The following is a 20,227-nucleotide window of genomic DNA, read 5'->3' as shown; positions in this document are numbered from 1 at the left end:
TTTATTTAATTTTATAAAACAATCTTTAATCTTAAATCCGATTTCTCATTTCTCCCGATTTAATTTAATTTCAGGTTTTAATCCAAGATCGATGCTGTCAATTAGAAATACATAAATAATACTGAGCCTAACTCGAGCAAATTGAATTCTTAAGAAGTGTCAATAATTTTATTATAGAACAAAATCTCTGATTAATACGATTCATTGCATTCATTTATTTTTAAAACAACCTCTAAATAAATCCGCAAATTGCCATCGCTTTTGCTTACAAATGACAGAATCGACCGAATGTTACGATAGAACCAATTAATGAATTACTCAATTAAAATAAAGATTTATAAACTCGATAATTTATATGGGAAATTTGATACAAACAAGGATTAATTTTTTTAAGAGAAGATAAATAATCTGCGATCACAAAGAAATATATTTAAATTTATTTATAATTAATTCGTAAAAAATTGATGATTGCCTTTGTTTCCTCTCGATACGTTAAAAAAATGTCTACCATTGTTGTAGTACTATATTACTTTGATAACTCATCTGAGAATTAATCACTGCCTCTTCCTAAACTGCCTTTGATAAGTTTCAATCACATCAACCGAATTTGTTACATGTAATTGTTAGTTTCAATGTTAACTGTATATGACCAATTTAATTCATCATAAATAAATGCCGAAGATAGCTTTATCTATGTGACGATAAATCTCTTTTATCACAACCTGTCTTTGAGTTTGTGGTCGTTTATTTAGATGTGCGATTGTGTATGATGTATGGTCACCAGCTATTATTTTGTTGGCTATGTCTATATACCAGAAAGACATTTCTTTTATTTTCAATAGAATTAGCTGTTTTTTAAGCGTGAAATCTACTTGTTATTTTGATTAGTTGCTACTTTGGTTTTACATCACTTTGATATGGGAAGCTTATTCTCTAAATTATTTTCTATATTATCGAGATAATATAGAAAATAATTTAGAGTTATTTTCTATATTATCTCTGCGTTGTCAAAAGCTGGTAATTTGTCCTAAATAGTCCCATCTTTTTTCCAAATCGATACCGAACTTTTTACACTAAAAGCTTAATTACACGAGCCTCGTGTAATTATCAGCCTCGTCAAGTCACGAGTCGGTCTGGTCCAAACAACTTTCAATGAATTCACACTAGTGATCTGTTGGTAATCAGCTTGGTGTTTGAAATGTTTCAAACATTAAGTTTAATAAAAATTATGCTTATTTTGAATGAAGAAGAGGAGAAAAATAGGAAAATCTGGGAACGACAACTATGTTCATAATATAATAAAACGCAAAAACATAAAAAGAAAATTTGTTATTGGTGTACTCTACTACTGCGAGCTATCATAGTAATGTAGTTGATGGCAGAGCGAAATTTGATGATTACGAGAAATGTTTTGATTAGACGACAGCACCTGACATAACCATATTATGGTTGCCATAATCTGATGTTCTGCAAGTGTCGGATGCTCTACACAGATTTCAAATCTTAGACCAGATCATGTACTTAGGCTCATATATTGATAACACAGATTTAAGTGAGAGCGACATCCGAAGAAGAATAGGACTGAAACGTGTACAATTAAAGCAGGGCTGCTGGACGGGAATGCTTCGAATTCCGAAGACAGCGAGCAAATTGAACGAATCGACGTCTAAGGTTTTTTTTTGACAGATTACACGAAGAGATGATAATAATATGCCCAGAGGACACTTGTCAATCCGATGGACAGACCAGATTTACAATATTACCGGCACTTTGTTTTACGGCTCTGTAAATAAGGCTCGAAACCAAAGTCAATGGAGAGTACTGACAGCGATGATTACGATTCTCAGTAATGAGAGAACCACTAGAAAGAAGAAGAAAACTAAAACCAAGAATTTGAACACAAAATTTAGCATCAATAAGAAGAACTTCAAACAATCAATCCATCAAACTTCATCAAAATCTTAATTTTAATGTGGTAATTTCAGGTTATCCTAAAAATCTTTATCGATACATATCCAAATTTACTTTTACTACATAACTAATGAAACTTCATCAAACTCGAAATACATAACCGAAACAGTGTGAGCCGAAGAAAATTTGCTAAAATCAAAAGGAACTTTCTTATAACCTAAATTTTTAACAAGAAATTTAATATTGATTAAAGTCTTTATCTAAAGAAGCCAAAGCTTAAGAAAATAGTTAAATCGTTGCTATTTATCCGCCTAATTTAACACGAACCCAAGAAATTTGAATGAATACAAAGCCAATCCATGAAATTTCATCGAAATCTTAACTTATAACATAGAAATTTCCACACTAAAAAAAATGTTTATTGAAACTATAAATTTGAATACAAAATTTAGCAATTAGCATTGCCGTTTGTTTCAGAATGTCAAAAAAGAAAAGGTTTTTATTTTTATTTTCATTTTGGTCCCATTTTTCTTCCTTTAAAAGAAAATTCATAAAAGTAGCTTTCTACCGTTGCTACTTTTCAAAATCATTTTGGTTTTCCTTTGGGAGTTGTGGTAAGTCTTTGAATAGGTATAGAAGCATTATTGTTAGACGTTTATGGTAGAAGTGTGTCTTGTTTGTTGTGTAATGATTGATTTTCGTTATGTTCTCCCTGATCAAAGAACGTTACTACTCGTTCATTGTCTTTGTTACTCGTTTGTGAAAATTTGATAGATAACAATGATGTCCTCTTTTGGATTGTTATTCTTAAACCTTTTCGTGGATGTCATAAAGCTCATATTTATAAATGTAAGTAAATAAAACACAAAATGTTGAATAAGTTTTATGGATACATTTGGTTTAGTTAAAGTTGCTTTGCTCGATTCCTAAAGTTTGGGTTATAATTTAAGATGTTGATAAAGTTTAGGATATTGTGGATTTGTTTAGACACATTTCTTGAACACATTTAGTTAAATTTTTAATGTAAAGTTTAGATATTAGTTTCCTATTGAAAATTTAGTTTTTGACGAAGTCGATTGAGTATTTGATTGATGTTCTTTTTGTTGATGCGAAGTTTTCTGTTCAAATTTGTAGTTTTAATAAAACCTTTAATCAGTATCTGTATTATAAAGTTTTGATTATGTTTCATAGATCAAATTTGTATTTATTCAAGTTTCTTGCGTTATTAGACGGATAAAGCTCAACACTACCAAAAAAAATTTTTGAAATAAAGTGAAATTTCCATATCAAAATTAAAATTTTGATTAAGTTTCATTCAAACAATTCATGCAAATTTCTTTCATGTTAAATTAGGCGGATAAATAGCAACGATTTAACTGTTTTCTTAAGTTTTGTATTTTTATCTTAATATTGTGAATCTGGTCTGTCCAGCGGGTTGACGAGTATCCTCTGAGCATATTATTATCATCTCTTCGTGTAATGTCTCCAAAAAAACTTTAGACGTCGATTCGTTCAATCTGCGCGCTGTCTTTGGAATTCGGAGCATCGGCCTCCAGCACCCCTGCTTTAATTGTCCACGTTTCAACTCCATTCAGTCCTATTCTTCTTCGGATCTCGGTCTCACTTGAACATGTGTTATCAACATATGAGCCTCAGTACATGATCTGGTCTACGATTTGAAATCTGTGTAGAGCATCCGATCTTTCAGAACGATCGACGATCAATGTTAATCTTAATCTTAATCACATTCATTACTCTCAGTCGCATTTCCTCTTCTGATGCAGTTATCAAAGTTGTATCGTCTGTATATCTCAGTATTGTAATTGCTCGCAATTGGGATTCCTTTATTCCATTCGTGCAATACCTTTCTCATTATGTATTCAACATAAATTAAGATTTTGATAAATTTTCATGGATCAGCGTCTACCCACTCAAATTTCTTGGATTCATGTTGAATTAAGCGGATGAAAATCAACGATTTGATTATTTTCTTTAGTTTTGATCGAAATTAGATAAAGACTTTTAAGTTAATGTTAAATTTCTTGTTTAAAATTTAGGTTATGAGGAAGTTCAATTCGATTAGATATCGATGTTTTTTGCTATAACGATAACGTTTTTAGATGAAAATTATGATTGTGATGAAATTATATGGATGGCATAAAAATTCAAAGAAGCTTTTCGTACAAAACTATTTGTACCTACATAAAAAGGGATATTGTCCATCTTAACGTTTAATTCAAGTTATTTAATACCTTTTGAAGTTTATTTTTGATTCTATTTTAAGTAGTAACCTAAAGGTAACAAATTAACTAAATAATTTAACTGCAGGAAAGCATAACAAAACTCTGTTAAAGTCAAGGAAGACGTGGTAATCCCCTGGGAACTAGTCCATATGATACATCACTTCACATTACCACTGTTTCATCTAGCTTGGGCCCTTCGCAGAACTGTTCGTTGGCCGTCGGCCGTGGGAAGAGAATTTCCTGCTGTCGTTTCATAAAATAGAAGTTAAATAGAGGTTTCTTGTTGGCTCGAATGATACCGTGTCGTATAAAGGTGTTACAATTTTCGAGAACGCCTATCCGGGTTCGTCTGCAAGTCTTGATCCGGATTAGAAAAATTCGTATAAGACGATTAGTCGCCGAGCAAATCCACGAATCCTATAGAGGGTATTATCATTATATTATGATTATATTGGATTTACCGATGCCGTTTCGGTCGAGTCGCGTTCAGTACCGAAACGCCCTTAGAACTGAACACAACGTCTAGTTTTCTTGATTTGAAAACATCGTTAAAGTTTTGAGAAGTGAAACAGTGACGTAATTATGTCTTTGAAGGTAAAATTTAGAACTTGTGTTGTGATCATTTCTTTTTGTATTATTCTACATTATCCAATAAGTAATGGTATTATCAGCATACTGTAAGTAGTACTTAGTTGGTTCAATTTTTTCTTTATTTATAAGTTATAAGTTAAAGTTTATTGATACTATGTAGAAAGATTCTATTCTAATTGGAATCCGGCGGTAAATTGAAAACTTTTAGAACATTTATATTGACGGTATTAGATGTTATAATTTATAACTAGTCATTAAATCATACTAAATCACTTAATTATATTATTAATTTACATAATGGGATGAGATTTGACGTTATTGTAGATTATTATTGATTAGGGATATAGTAATCAGGATATAAATTAAGTAATTAATTAATTATCACGACCTCTGATCTTTCAACTAATTAACACTAAATTTAATAATAACAATAAATTTTCGGCACATTTTGTTTGAAAAATTGTTTTCCGTTATTTTCCCAGAATCGTAAAGAAAGAATTTTGAATTTCCTAGTACCACAAATAACTAACCGAAAAAGAAACCTTTCTTCTTTGTGGTTAACACCGAGAAATTACTTTTCTTGTCTCTTCATTCATACCTCTTTTGGTATTCTTTACAAAAACCGGGGTAAGTTTTGCAGTTAAGCTGTTTTCTTTACCGTTAGAAAGAATTTCATATGAAAAACAGATTTAATCCATAATTTCTTTTAAATGAAATGAACTTTTTCCTTATTTTTATACAAAAAAAAACTCTCATAAATTTGAAAATTAAAGTATACAGATGTATGTATATATGCGAAGGCATTGAAGCACATCCTTGACTATTCATCTTCATAACGCTCACTTGATCCAGTAAAACGGGGCTCTGAAAAGCTCTCGAAAACGATACGACCGCCATTGTGAGTTTCTCCGCCTCTCAATAACTTTCAATATTTCCGACGGATTGAAGTCGGGGAAAAGGGGGGTTGAAAGTTTGATGAGGGCGGTGAACATCGAAGCTGAAGTCTGCGTCCGCTCTAATGATCCTCCTTCGTACATTTTGGGGCGAATTTGCCACAAAGGGGACTTCGTCTTCTTCTCTCTTTCCTTCAAAACCGTCATTCTCATCCACCTCCTCCTCACCGACATCGTCCTTCTTCCCGTCTATTACAAAAGTTAAGAGGATGCTCGATTGATTTGGTTTCTTCGAGGGGTAAAAGGAACTCAAGTGAAAATACAAATTTGTATCGTATTATTGCACCACCTGTATACGAAATTTTAGTTACTGATTTAAAAAAAAAGGTATCGCAAACTTGTAATTACTATATTTTTCTAATAACAAAGAACAAAGAGGATGTTTATATTTTTTCTTTTGTAATGTTTGGTAAGGGATTATTTTTTGTGTAACTATAAAAGTATTTAGTGCGAGCGAAAACTACTGACAGCATAAAAAAGCTTAAAAAATAGCGTGGCATCGCTAACAAACTAGCAACGTTCGTTGCGAGGCGCGGATTTGCCGGGTCCGGACGGTTTGGAAACAATAATAAAGGTGGAACTTTGGAATTAATCTTTCCAGCTCATTATCCTAATTTTAATCGGCTTAAAAAGACCCGAACCATTGTTGTTCCAGCGCGTAAATAGGCGCTCCGTCGTATTACGAAAAACGATCTATATATCTAGCCGACAACTTTCACTTTCATAAATTTCTCTCTTTCAAATTATTAATCCTTCACGAATGAATATAATTTGTTTGTAATTATTCAAGAATTAAGAAGAAAAAGAATCATGTACAAATTTATACATTATTAGAAGAATATGAAATCGTTAAAACTATTGAGATGAAAAACTTTCGGTTGATCAAATAAAATAATATATCTAAATTCACAAAAATAACTAATTTTGAGGTGATAAAAGTTCATAACTTGATTAAACATAGAAATGGAATCAGGACATTTTTAGTATGCTAAATTTGTATTTTGATATGACGTCATAAATCATAGATATCAAGCTATCTGAAAGTGGGTACAGGAAGTGGGTTTTATAACAAAAATATAGATCCAAATGATTTTATATTTGGCACGTCAGTGTAAAGTAAATCTGTCTATTATTTAATTAACAGTTCACATTTCATCAAAAACTCATTATGTTAACTCAATTTCTTTCCTAATTAACTTCAAAAGATGTTAAATCGCATTGTACCATCTATTTAACTAATTGTTAGTGATTTACTTTGCTTAAACGCAACAATTGTTAGTAGTTAGAATTAAATATACAAAATACCGCGCGTTTGTGTAAATTCTTCAAATTTATTTGTTATATTACCTACTTCTGCCTACTTCTAACAGTGAAAAAAGTTAATATTCCAATTGTTTGAAGAGTGTTATAAAGCTTCTTTTAAAATTGAACTTTAAGATTCTTGATTTGAGGGGTTGGTATAACGCCACTATTTTTAGAAACACTACGAAACTCTAAAAACGAAACTTTCTGTAAAATATGCCGCTGTCTTATTCCTCTGAAATTTATTACTGAAGTGATCTTAGAGTTCATCAAGTCGAGTTCTATTGAAGAAGATAGTGATTGTTCTAGTGGAGAGGAATTGCAAGACATAACTGTAACTAGTACAGAAGCATATTTGATTGATCAATTACAGCTAAACGATCTTGTTAGGGATTTAGATTTGATCAAAGAAAAATTTGAATTATTAGGATGCAGATCCTAATCATATTCCTCAATTAGTTTGCTTGTCATATATTCAGTATCATCAATATCCTGTGCAATCACAACTTGATCATCAGCAGTTGCAAAGGTGTAGGAGTGTTGATGTACTGTGCATTAATGTGCGCATTGTTTGGCGTTTTCTTTCTCCTTCTTAACGATAACTCTACAAATGGGTACAACATGCATCTTGGGATCCTGGTGGATCTTGACCAATCTATTGCTATCCATCCCAGATATATGCTCGTTCCTATTTCTCCTTCTCGCCTATACCCATCATAATCAACTTGGAATCTAACTCAACTCCAATATTGGTTCTACGATTATTCATCAGCGAATTACCCGTTACTGTTGTCAGGATTTTTATCGCATTTGTTCGATACGCTCATTTTATTCTGACGTCTCCACTGCATCCCCGCATATTTATGTCCTCATAGGTCAGCGATCATCATACACCAGCGATTCTAGACGCCTTGTTGACTTATTTATATTCTGATATTTGTTCGATGATCTTGTTATTAATTACTATTTCGTATCTAGGGTTTTCTCTTGCTATTGTCATTCTATTGGTCTTGCTTACCAAGATTTCCATATTTAATTCGTCAGCTGCAATGTTAAAAGCCTGTGTTAATCAATGTAGGCCATCTTCAATATCATCCAATAGGACAGCGTCGTCTGCATAGCACACAATCTTGATTTTATGCCAACTCATATATAACCATAGCTCATTTTATTTAGTTGGTCTATTATTCTATTCATTTGTAGATTAAATAATAAGAAGCTGAGGCTGTCGCCTTGTCGGATGCCTCTCTGTACATCCATTTGCTCTGATGTTTGTATATTACTTTTAATTATTGTTGCGTTGCCAGTGTTGATTTCTACTATTGTTTTAATGATATTCATGATGTCATCCGTACTTACAATTCGTCTAACGGTTTGGTTAGATTAACGAGTCAGACGAAATCTACTTTGTTAGACACTATTACTTTTTCAATAACTTGTCTGACAATGAAAATGGCATCAGCATTAGAACGAATTTTGTCCTAGGATCATTAAGAAGTACCGTAATTTAAAAATTTCCGAATTTCCGCAAAAATAATTAAAGTATAACGATAACTAGTCATAAGCCGACAACACGTCAAGGCTTCAACTGTAGCTAATGGATGACCGGCTGACAAAACTTTTCACGTGGCTTGTGAAATATTTACATTAATAGGGGAACGAATTACGACTTGCAATGTTTGTCGGTTCGTTGGATTTACCGATGCTTTAAGTTAGTAGTCTGCTTGTTCGTGTACCTGTCCAACAATTTGAAGTAAATTAATAACGTTAATACACGTTAAACATAGCGTAAAATCCACCCTAGCATATTTACTACTTCTTCTTTCTAATTTTCCCAAATTGTAACAAAAAAGGAGACTAATGAATTACTTCCTTATTGATGCCAATCAAGAAGATAACTCTTTAGATGCTGTCATCGCTCGAATAGTAGCATTAGATGGAGTCCCATTTAGAGCTTTTATTGCGTCTAGGGCTTTAAGGAAAGGATATGAAGCAAGGGGGTTTCAGAATACACCAATTTCTACATCAACTATTCAAAATTAAATTTTTTTCAAAATGTATTGATATATTTGACAATTCCACTGTCGAAATACAACGCCCGAAACACAAAAGTCGTTGTTGTATCTTAACATTCGTTGAAAACCTCCATAGCTAATTGGAAAAATTGATATACCCGACAACTGCAGTAACTGTGTTTTGGTCATGGCATTCAACTTGCAGTGATTGCCGTAATTTGTTCTAAAGATAGACAAAAATTATAAAAACAGTGAAACTGATGGCAACATAAGTAGTAGTGAAGACGACATTAACAATATTGAAGACGGTGGTTTTGATCTAAATGAAGACAATGAACAAATACAGATCGTAAAGTTATTTACATTAAGAAATAATGTTGTCCAGAATTATATTACACTGCATAGAATTCAATATTATTTTAGGCTGTAAAACTCGATGGAACAGCTTAGCTCAAATGTTGGAACAGTTTGCTACAAGAAGTACGATCCATATTTGAAGCCAAATCATTAAGCCTTATTTGCCTGAATATATAAAAAAGACAAAAAAATGTGTTCAGAATTTTCTAGTTTTATTTAAATTAAAACTGGTATTCTACCGAGAGAGAGAAAGATAACAAAATTTATTCACGCCAACAAATAATAATTACAACATAAAAAAAATTGTATATATATCAATAATAAATGGTAATGCGTAGTGCTTCACGGATGGAAAAATATGTGATGTTGTGGTCGATCCGAGATTTCATCCGTTCTTCCTGTTGGTTCCCTTTGGAAAGGGGCAGACGTTTCCCCAAGATCTCACCTGGCATCTTCAGTGCAAAGTTGGTCTAAAAGGGCTATCAACCGTAGTCTTTCTGCCCGTATTCTACCGATTTTTATAGTCTATAGTCAAATAATCTGGCGTGGGTTGGCGTGAATAATCCGCTTTTCTTTTTTTTACTACAATTCTTAGAGGTTCTTTGTTTCTAATACTTAACTTAGTCCATAAATAGATCACAACTGATCTGCATGATCTATTCCATCCATATTCTTGTTATAGTCGCTGACAATATCAATGCAAGGAATACTAATTGATATTCCGTCTTTCTGCTTTTTATTGACAAGTATGGTTTGATTTGGAAAGGTCACAACTTTATTATCTCTCCACTTGAAATAGCCAACATCATTTGAAGTATTTTATAGCACCTCAAACAAAAGTATATCAAACAAGAGCACTGACCAAACATATCCAATATAGTTTTTCTAATTAGCAGTTAACTAAAATCTAATAAGCAAATACATAAATGTAAAACAGTTACCAAAATAAATCATTTTTCCTTTGCACCATTGATTTTCTGTTAATTTCAGAACTACTCCCTCTCCTAGGTCAATCTGTTTATATTTTCTAGGAATTTCAGCATCCTTCCTTTGGTAAACGTCAAAATGTATAATATATGCCTTTTAGTCTGCAAGACACCACAATTTGTAGCCACTTTTCGTTTTATTGTAATGTTTGATTAAAATTCGGGGTTTGAACGGTATCTTAATTCGTCTACACTCAAGCTTCTGGTTTTCCTGTAAAGTTTTTCAAATTTAATGTTTAGTTGATAAATCATTGGTTATAATTAAATTATTTTTATCAAATACATTGTAACTGACATATGTATTTGATAAAATTGAATCAAACCGAACTTTTGACATTGTTTGGAAAACTAAAGGAAAGTCTAAATGGTTGCTAGAAGACAACAGATAAGACTAGAAATGATAAATTGATCAATACCAATGAAAGCTAAAAGTTGCCCTCTTTTTAGAATTAGTATCTTAACTCTTTGCATAGCATAGAGATTGCTTTGATAGACAAAGTCTGTTTTCATTTTGATTTTTAATATTCGTTATCATCAATTCTGATGATGTTCTTTTATTACTAATGTTGAAATTGTTTGTTTTCAATTTCATGTCTTCTAAATCTGTTTGAAAGCTATTATCCAAAGGCATATCAAACAAATCGTGTGCGAAAACGTGTTCCTTTTTATGTTATCTGTTGTGTTTCCTGTGCTGCTCTTTTCTTGTTTCTAAGATAGTTTCAAAAAAAAATTTGTAGCTTTTGTTATAAAAATTCTTCTAAATCAAGTCCTCATATCACCTATTTAAGTTATGATTGAATTCATAAAAATTTTAAATAAAATAAATAAAAAAAAAGGTTTGCATAAAAAGTTTTAATGAAAGGAACGTTATTAAACATTCCTCTTATTCCTACATTCATTTCTTTGCAAACAGAGCACTGAAATGTTGACTGTTCACTCCGACGAAATATTTAATATACGTTTGCGGCGAAGGGTTGGTGAGTTGGCGGGTCGTTGAATGAGCATCGAGGAAAAAGTAATCCTCGGGAAATTCTAATATAGAACCAGACCGCTAATCCGAAAGTGGAGGAGCGCGCCAGAACGATCGAGCACAATGGGACAACACTTGTAGGCATGTTCATTTGGCATTTGGCTAGCTAATAAAACGACACGCTGCCTACCACCACTCGAACCGTCGCTTTTGTAAGTTGAGCTTTATTAAACCGACGATAAATGCCGCGAGCTTTCAACAAGAGCACTGACCAAACATATTCAATACACGTCATATTATTCTACAAACATCATTTTCTGTATAGTTTATTTGTAAATATAAAATACAGATTTAAATATTAAATATAAATTAAATACTTTCATTTATTAAATAAAATCATTTTATAAAGTTGTAATATTTCGATTTTAATTTTTTGTGAACTATATATTTCTTTTATTACTTTCAGACGGGAAGTAAATGTGGCCAAACAGTCTCACATCTGGGTAAGTACTAAAACCATCATCTTCAAATTAATATTCAAAGTTAATTAATTTATCAAATTACTTAAATACAGGTAGTGATTATTTATTTGTGGTGATCCAAGGTAAATTAGTGTTTATAGGTTTTGGACGTTTGTTGTGTAGTGATTTGTACGTTGTCGTCCCGGGGTGAAACAGTTACCCGACCCTAATCTTTTACGGTTGTTATCTCAACTCTCCAGTGGCAAAGTACATAACAGGGCTGTTGATGGTCATCGGAGGGCTGCCGGCAAGAGTGCGGTGTTAGATAAGGACCCTCCTCTCTATCCTCTGACTAGACAACTCTATTAGCGGCGCGTGCCTCACCCTGTTTATTGTTTTTATTATCGCACCCTTTTATGCATTCATCGATTCCGCCCACCCTAATTGGCCGGAGGAATCGGTTATCTTTTTGTTATAATCACAAAGGCAGTTTAAAAGAAAAAAATTCATTTACATAATACCTTTATTTGGACTTTCTAAAAAAGGAAAGAAAAAGTACTCAACTCGATTCACCCACCGTAATCCAAAATTTATAAACGTCTAGATTCAGGTAACCAGAAAAGATGTCTTCTAATATTCAGGTCACTGCAGACTGGAAAAACTACGATTCTTAATATTACTTGTTTAAAACGTATTATAATCTGGCTTAATCTGGCATGGTATGACGTACCCTTTGTACCTGGGGATTAAGAGCCTTCGACGACGCTTAAGGTGTGACTCCGGTACCGGTCGAAATTTGATCCCGGTGCCATCGCCAAGGACAATGAGGACGACATCGACGAGGGGAAACGTGGAATCGGGGACAAGCTGATGAAATTGGACGCCACCGTCGGATCGGACTTTGATTCCTTTTACTCTCTGTATAGCCCTTTTTATTTCTCTTTTTTAAAAAGGGGCAATTGGCTTGGGAATATATGTATAAACTCACACGTCAAACCGTTCAATCCACTTTTATACCAACCCCCATCATAACTTTTTTCAATCTCCTTTTTTTCAGATTAAATCCGAAATTGTTACCACTTTTGTCATAATCTGAAGATTTTAAAGACAAAGCTTTTTTTATTATTTTGTTATTGCATTTGAAAACCATTCCTTTTTCAAACTTCCTTAGTAACCAGCTATATTTCGTTCAGAAAAGCCTTTATCTTTTCCAAATCCCATTCAGTTTGACCTCGGCATCTTCCCTTGCAGACAGTAAGGAACCGTTCCGAACAAAGTGAAAAGCAAATATCCAGAAAATGTTGGGATTCCCAGAAGATCAAGGTTGTTTGTTGCTCGTACATGCTCGATTAGATTCTAAAATTGAATGGATACATTGTTACTTTGAAAATGTGCCGCTTTTAAACACTTTTCAGGTTGATTTTTTCCATCTTTAATAACTCCTCAAATTCTTTAAACAAGGGTAGAAGATACAATCAAATTATCCGCATCGTGATCCTGCTCTCTTGATAAAGTTAATGATGCCGACCATTAGCCTCAGATGCTTTTAGGGTGATACGGGAGGAGCTACGCCGTTTAAGTCCGTACGAGATTTGCAAATAAAGCAAATTGGGGGAGGTTTAGGAAGAACGCTAACGAGTTGGTTTTTAGGTACCCGATGATAATTGATAGATGACAGCAGATGGTCTTTAGTACGGTCTTTACCGTGCTCTATTTAGTGAAGAGTAGCTTTGATCGTGGACATGTGTCGGCGTACTACAGAGTTGTCTAAAAATTAAGTCCGTCTGGTTCATTTGTATTAATATAGGGTATTGTAGGGTGGAAGGTGAAGGAGAGGGTGAATAATCTTCTTATACTTTGCCGGTGCACATTGTCGAAGTAATAGTTGTGCTAATTAGGGGAGATAAGATGTGATTAAGATCAGGTAGATCATGGGGTGGATCTATGAGCTGTTGCATATTTAAAAAAATGAATTCATTCATATAATTTACTAAAAAAGATCCATATTTACGGTGTCAATTAAGTACACTCTACTTTTTCACACTTTTTTGTATGGCACTAACTATATCTGCAAAACATCTATTATAAACAAATATTAAATACTTCAAAATATGACTTCAGGAGAAATTGCCAGTTCCGGTAACTCAATTTGGTCGAAATTTTATAGCTGAAACCTCTTTATGGTTATTCTTCATTTATTACTTATTTATTTAAAAAGGTGAAAAAGGTTCAATCCACTTGCACGATTTTGCTCTAAAGTTAATACAAATCCACGATTATCATAATAATAGATGCAATATTTCGTCATCGAAGATAACAACATATTTGAGCTGTGAACAAAACTCTATTAAGTCAACTTTTCCTACATTGAAGATCGTTGAGCATGACGGCGACATTATCTCCAGCAGATCATATAAAAACATTGAAACAGTGTATCTTATCGATGATGATACTCATGATTTTATGGATCATTTACAAAGTGAAAACTGATGAACGGCTTTATTAATCTTGATGTGGTGTCCTTTTATTCGGTATCTGCCAGAAAGAAATAAAAACATTGATGTTCTTCAGCTTCTTAGCACAGTCCGTTCAGTTTCTAATTAGTCATACTAAAATATCTTTCAATGGAATCGTTGGCAGAAAACTCGTTACAGTACTGCTACTACTGCTGGAAAAAGATTTAATTTTCTACATAGCGTCAAGAAATGTTATGTTGTACCTGTGTGTCAGCTTCTTCACAAAAATGTTGCATAGAATAAAATTATATCAATCATACAGTTTGTGTTGTATTAAGAAAATTAATGCTAATACATTAAAAAACATTATCGTGTACTTTGCTATTATGACCATGAAACAGGGCAGTTTGATTGCAATGCTGTCAAATATAGCTGATGAGATTTCATTCTTAGCTTCATTACACTCTGGATTGTAGTAAGATGCAAAATAAACTTGGCTTGGGTACTTCATTTAATTTTTTTTTACTCATGTTTGTGCGTTAAGCTTTTCTAATTGTCGAACTCTTAAGACTTGTTCTTTGGCTTTATATGGTTTTAGACAATATGTTGAATACCGATGGACAATTGCTTTTTTCCTAGTATGTCAGACGTTTTGTCCGCTAAAATAGAAAAACCGTGACATTTCTTTGCCGCATCAACGATTGTTTTCTTAGAACTTGACCCCAGATATCCATTACTTGAAATATACTTTTCATTACCGAGACAGAATTCGAAGTGATCTTGCAACACACAATAACCTGTTGGGCTTTAAATTTTGGTAAACTCACAAAATATTATTATTGAAATAATATGATTGATTTTTTTTCTATTTTCCTGCACATTTCTTGCAGTGTAAATGTTGATCAGTTGAATGACATCCTTCTATGTTATTTCCATTACAGATTTGAACTCAGATGTGACATGTCTTTGGTCATTCCCATCTATCTCATGTTTCGACGTCTTTGTCTGTCCCTTTTTCAAGTAACATTATCTGATTATGTTGCCAAAAAATAACGAGCCATTCAATCGCAATAATCGGATGTCTGCGCGTCCATTCGCTTAAATACAAATGCAATCGAATTAACGAGGGATTAAAAATAAAAGACGGTGTGTTCTTCAATTTCTTAACGATAAAATCCATTATCACTGTGAACTTTATGGTAAACAACATCTTGTTCCTGACTCAAGGAAAGCGTCTTTATTCAGGAGCTCTTTAGAACATTTAGTCTGTTCGGAGTGTTTCGATTTGTTCTTCATTTGGTTGAGGTTCAGTATACAGGTGATTCGACTTCGTTGTTGGCAGTGGATGAGCACTTAAATTGGGAAACCCCTTGATCCTTGTGCTGTCCAATTTAATTTAAGACGAACTTAAAGTAAATCCACATCTTGGTTGTAACAACAAGCCCAGGGTTTAAGGGTGTACCGATGACATTGTACCGAATGTGTTGCAATATCGGTTGGTCAGTTGTATGGTGATGCGGAATTCAAACATCCGAGTAGATTTAACAAGATGACGTAATGGATATTGACGGCTTTTAGAGTATTATTATGGTTATCGTAATGAAACGACTAAACTGAAAAACATATATTTTTATTGAATATGTAATGCGTTTTACAACAATTATGTTTTAACAACCACGTTTCGGAGCAGTATCTATGGTTTACCGCTCTGATTTTTTGAGTAATGTTATCTTCTAAACCTTGTAGCGTTTGAAATCTATTTGCAAAAACCGTAGCCTTCAAATATCTCTATAAGAAGAAATCAAGGCTGATTAAGTATGGTAGTCGAGATACAAGTTGTCCAGGAATCATCTTTCTTAGAGTAGCCATGAGAAATCACACAGTATGACATATTGCTCCATCGTGCAACTACAAGTCATCATTTCCTACCTTCAGTCGTTGCACCATACGGCCATTTTCTTCGAAAAAGTACGACCCTAGTATTCCGATCATACCACACCATCGATGCACCATACGGTATCTTTTCTTAGAGTAATCTGCATTCATTGATAGGAATATCACAAATATATTTCTTTAGTACTCAAATAGTACAGTTGTCCTTGATGTACTTTGAGAACTCGTTTATTCAGAACTCTATAAACTCGCCGTAATATAGAGCAAAATATTGAGATCAATAACTTACTTTATTATTATATGAATAATATAAGTCAAAATTGGACTTGAACCTTAAATCGTTGATAAAATTACTGTAATTTCCTGGTGATTCACAGCACGAAGCTAGAAGTTTTGTTATTTTAAAGTCACCAAAGAGAGCAGTTCTAACCAGAGATCTAGATAACATCGCAGAAGCTTGTATGAATTGAGAAGGGTGGCAGGTGATGTGTAGCACAAAACCGTTTAAGATAAACAGTGTTCAAAAGATTTAATGCAAATTTTAATAATAACCAGATTAATAGTCTCATTTGGACACGATTGATCTAGATACAACGCTAGTAATTCCCCATTACCAAGTCACTCATAACGATCTAACTTAAATACTGCATAAGGCTCATGAAATACTTCGTATTCTGGAGTGTGTCTTTCTAAGTAAGTACCTATAACTTTTTAAATTCGTAGGTTTTCTTCCACATAACATTACAAGTCTTGGTTTAGGTCCTATTGTCAGAGTTAAGTATGCACCATTCAGCAATGTTTTCGAGGACAATTTAAGGTGCACACGACGTTTTTAAAAGCCATAATCAGATTTACTGACAAAATTACATTTATTGATAGATATGAAACAAAAATAACTTCTTTTACCACGCAAATAACTTAAAACCAACAAGTTCAGATTTACAGATACTTTGAAGACAAAACGTTAATACTGCTTATGGTTATGTTGAACAAAATTATATTTAAATTGATATCACTTTACTATTAAAACTAAATTTTCTCGTGTGGTTGTATGCTTTTCATATATTGGTATTACATCTTTAAAACATTGCTACTTTATTTGTAGAAAACTACAAAGTTTTGACATTGTATTTATTTTGTTTCTATCCACTGTTTCAGATGCCCAGAAAACGATTTGTCATTTCCCGGATTTGGTACAACTTGTCCTGGAAATCCCTCCGGTATGGCTTACTTGAAGTCCGGACCGTATCCAGTTCCTGGTCTAGGGTTACATGGATTGCCAGTTGACGCACTCCACACGTCCATGAGTTACCCAGGGGGTAATTACTATATACATTTTTTATATTCTATTTTACAGCGATAGTCTATGTATACATATAAAAGAAAATACTTTGTAAAAAACATCAAATTTATGTTATTAATAATAATATAATTTGTTGAAATTAAGGGATTCAAAAACTTTAATCTTATTATTTAATAAATAAACTGATTACAATGTAATACAATTGTGATCAAGAAAAATGAGAATTTTGAGGGAGCTCAACGTCACATCAATAAATATTTAACATACCGTTTATCGTAATTTAGCGTTATTATAAATTGATACATTAAAACGCATTAAAACGGAGTAAAATATATGAGTGAAATCGGACGCGTCGCAAATCGATTTTTTAATTATTACGGGAACGAGCGGCGTGCAACGTTAATTGAAACGGTATAATTTAAAATAATTGACCCAAATATGCGATTATCGTATATATAAATAATTTCAATTACAAATATGTTTAACCGCACAAACAGGGCTTATGGAATTATAAACAAATACGTCGGGGGACGATGCCGCCACCGTCACCGTTGCCACCCGCTCGTCGGTTTTGTGTGTGCACACATACAACGAACGGACGAACGAACAAGCCACTCCCAACAGTTTTATTCTATATCGCTAATCGCATTTTCGGATTTCATGCGAATGGTTTGCTTTCCAAATGCCGAGCGGCTGGAAAATTGTTGCCTTTTATCACTCTCGTCCATGTTCAACAACAATTACTATTCTCATTCCAACAGCACATTTTCAACCTGTTATACTAAAGATATTTTCGCACTAGCAATTCTTTTTTGGAATTGATTCGTAATCTTGTTCTCGACTTTTTAAACTATGTACACAGTTCTTACACTTTTTGATTTATTCTGGAAATGGTATCATAACTTTCCATGCAAAGGAGAACATTTTTAAGTTATACAGGGCGATTTATTAGCTCACCATCAAATTTTGACACTTAATATACAATTTGTTTCATTTGACCCAAGCAAATGGACCATTATTACCAATCCACTTGTTTGGAAAATATTGGTTTAACCACTCGGTACCATATATTTTGAACTACATTAAGAGGTATATGTTCAAGTAAATCAAAAAGTGTATTGTTAAAAAAAAAAACTGTAATTTACATCTATCAAGTACATGCAAACCTAGTAAATTGTTGTTAAATATTCCACCCCAAACGTTGATGCTGAAACGTTGTTGAAATTTCCTTGGTCTAATCGCATGCGGATTTTGTAATGCCCAGATATGTTCATTATGGTAATTATTTATACCATCTCGTGTAAAACTATGATTCATCTGTACAGAGAACATTTGAAATGAAGTCATTATTTTGGGCATGTTAAGGATTATCAATGACAGCATAATTACAGCTTCTTCGTCCTCTACATTAACTACAAGTGGTCGAATAGCTTTTGCTGGAGCAGGATTACCTGTCTCTCGAAGTCTTCTGAAAGAATCGCTAAAAACTGAATAATATGGCAAATGACGCTGAGGAAATCTTTCTTGATATTTTCGTACTGACTGTCGAGCATTTCCATTGCAAAGACCATACACGAAAATTATATCAGCATACTCTTCAGTGCTATAAGCGTACATTTTGAGTTTATTCTTGTATGTAATAATTAAACTTTACAGCAAACTGACATATTACCAGGACAATTTTGTTTTTGTTGAATGTTTGATTTTACTGACCATTAATAAATTCGCTGCAGAAAACGTTAAAGTGTTCCTAAATAATTGAAATAGGACATACGTTCATTAATATTTTTTTTTTGTAATTCTATTAGCTATCATATGTCAAAGTTTGATGGTGAGGTAATAAATCACCTGTATATCGGAATTAAAGTGCAAACTTAGACGTTTCATGTATACATACATTTCATATATTATATCAAATTAATGTGGCAAAATATGTCTCAACCAAATCCGTTGTGTTCCGATTAAACAAAATAGATTATTACTTAAAAATAAAGACAAATTGTTACTACCCGTACAAATATTTTTTGCAAGAACATTGGTCTCTTTCTATTGGCGAAGTATTAATCTTATTTGAAAAAAGGAATTAAATATAGAATGTTTTCTAATTGCATAACTACCTATTTATAGTGAGCGAAATAGAATTACAATTTGGTTAACATAGTTTAGCTATTTGAATCCAATTAAATTGAGAACGATATGGACTTGTACTTAATTGCTCTCGTATAGAAGGATTCTGCTTGAAATATAGCACAGCATATAACCGTATGTAAGCTTGCTCATCTGATGATTTGCAGGAGTGGATAGAATCCTAACAACAACGATTGTTTATAACTTTTTGGATGAAATCGGTTTCAAATTAAAACGACGATTGATATATTTTTCAAGCTTTAATTTGATATAGAAGTCAGTTTATAATTTTCAAAAATAAGATTTTTAGGGGTTGTCTTAATTATACCACGTTTCTGAGATTCATATGAAACATAAAAAACGCATTACCTTAAAGTTTTTCACCTAACGCACAAACTATAACTTTTATAAAGGAAAACGAAACAAAAGTGTATCTTTAACTTTAAGCACTTAACTTGCTGCAAGAATTATTTCCAGTCGTTTGTATCAAAAATCGCAAATTCAACTATTCTATAGAGAAAAATTTACGAGTCGTCTTGTGGTAAATCCAACGGATGTTCCTGCTGTTCTAGGGTGGATTTACATTACATTATATAACATAAATTATAAATAGGGTAGGCCGAATAACCAATCTTGCACCGCGACCATAAAGATCTATT

General features: G+C 32.9%; 1 protein-coding gene across 3 annotated transcripts in view; it reads left to right on the top strand.

Moving 5' to 3' along the window:
• LOC111420551 (homeobox protein OTX2-A-like) overlaps positions 1–20,227 on the top strand; it is a 39,538-nt gene that overhangs the window by 10,243 nt on the left and 9,068 nt on the right. Inside the window, exons 1-3 of one of the 3 annotated variants that reach the window (XM_023053573.2) lie at positions 4,686–4,748; positions 11,795–11,831; positions 17,297–17,457. In XM_023053573.2, the coding sequence (XP_022909341.1) occupies positions 11,806–11,831; positions 17,297–17,457 (187 nt within the window). In that variant the 5' untranslated portion in view covers positions 4,686–4,748; positions 11,795–11,805. The other 2 variants (XM_023053572.2, XM_023053571.2) reach the window with 2 other exon arrangements.

This window comes from Onthophagus taurus, chromosome 1 (assembly GCF_036711975.1).
Source record: "Onthophagus taurus isolate NC chromosome 1, IU_Otau_3.0, whole genome shotgun sequence".
NCBI classification, from domain to species: Eukaryota; Metazoa; Arthropoda; class Insecta; order Coleoptera; family Scarabaeidae; genus Onthophagus; species Onthophagus taurus.
The sequence above is the reverse complement of the archived record's forward strand: the minus strand, read 5'-3'. Positions and strand labels throughout refer to the sequence as shown.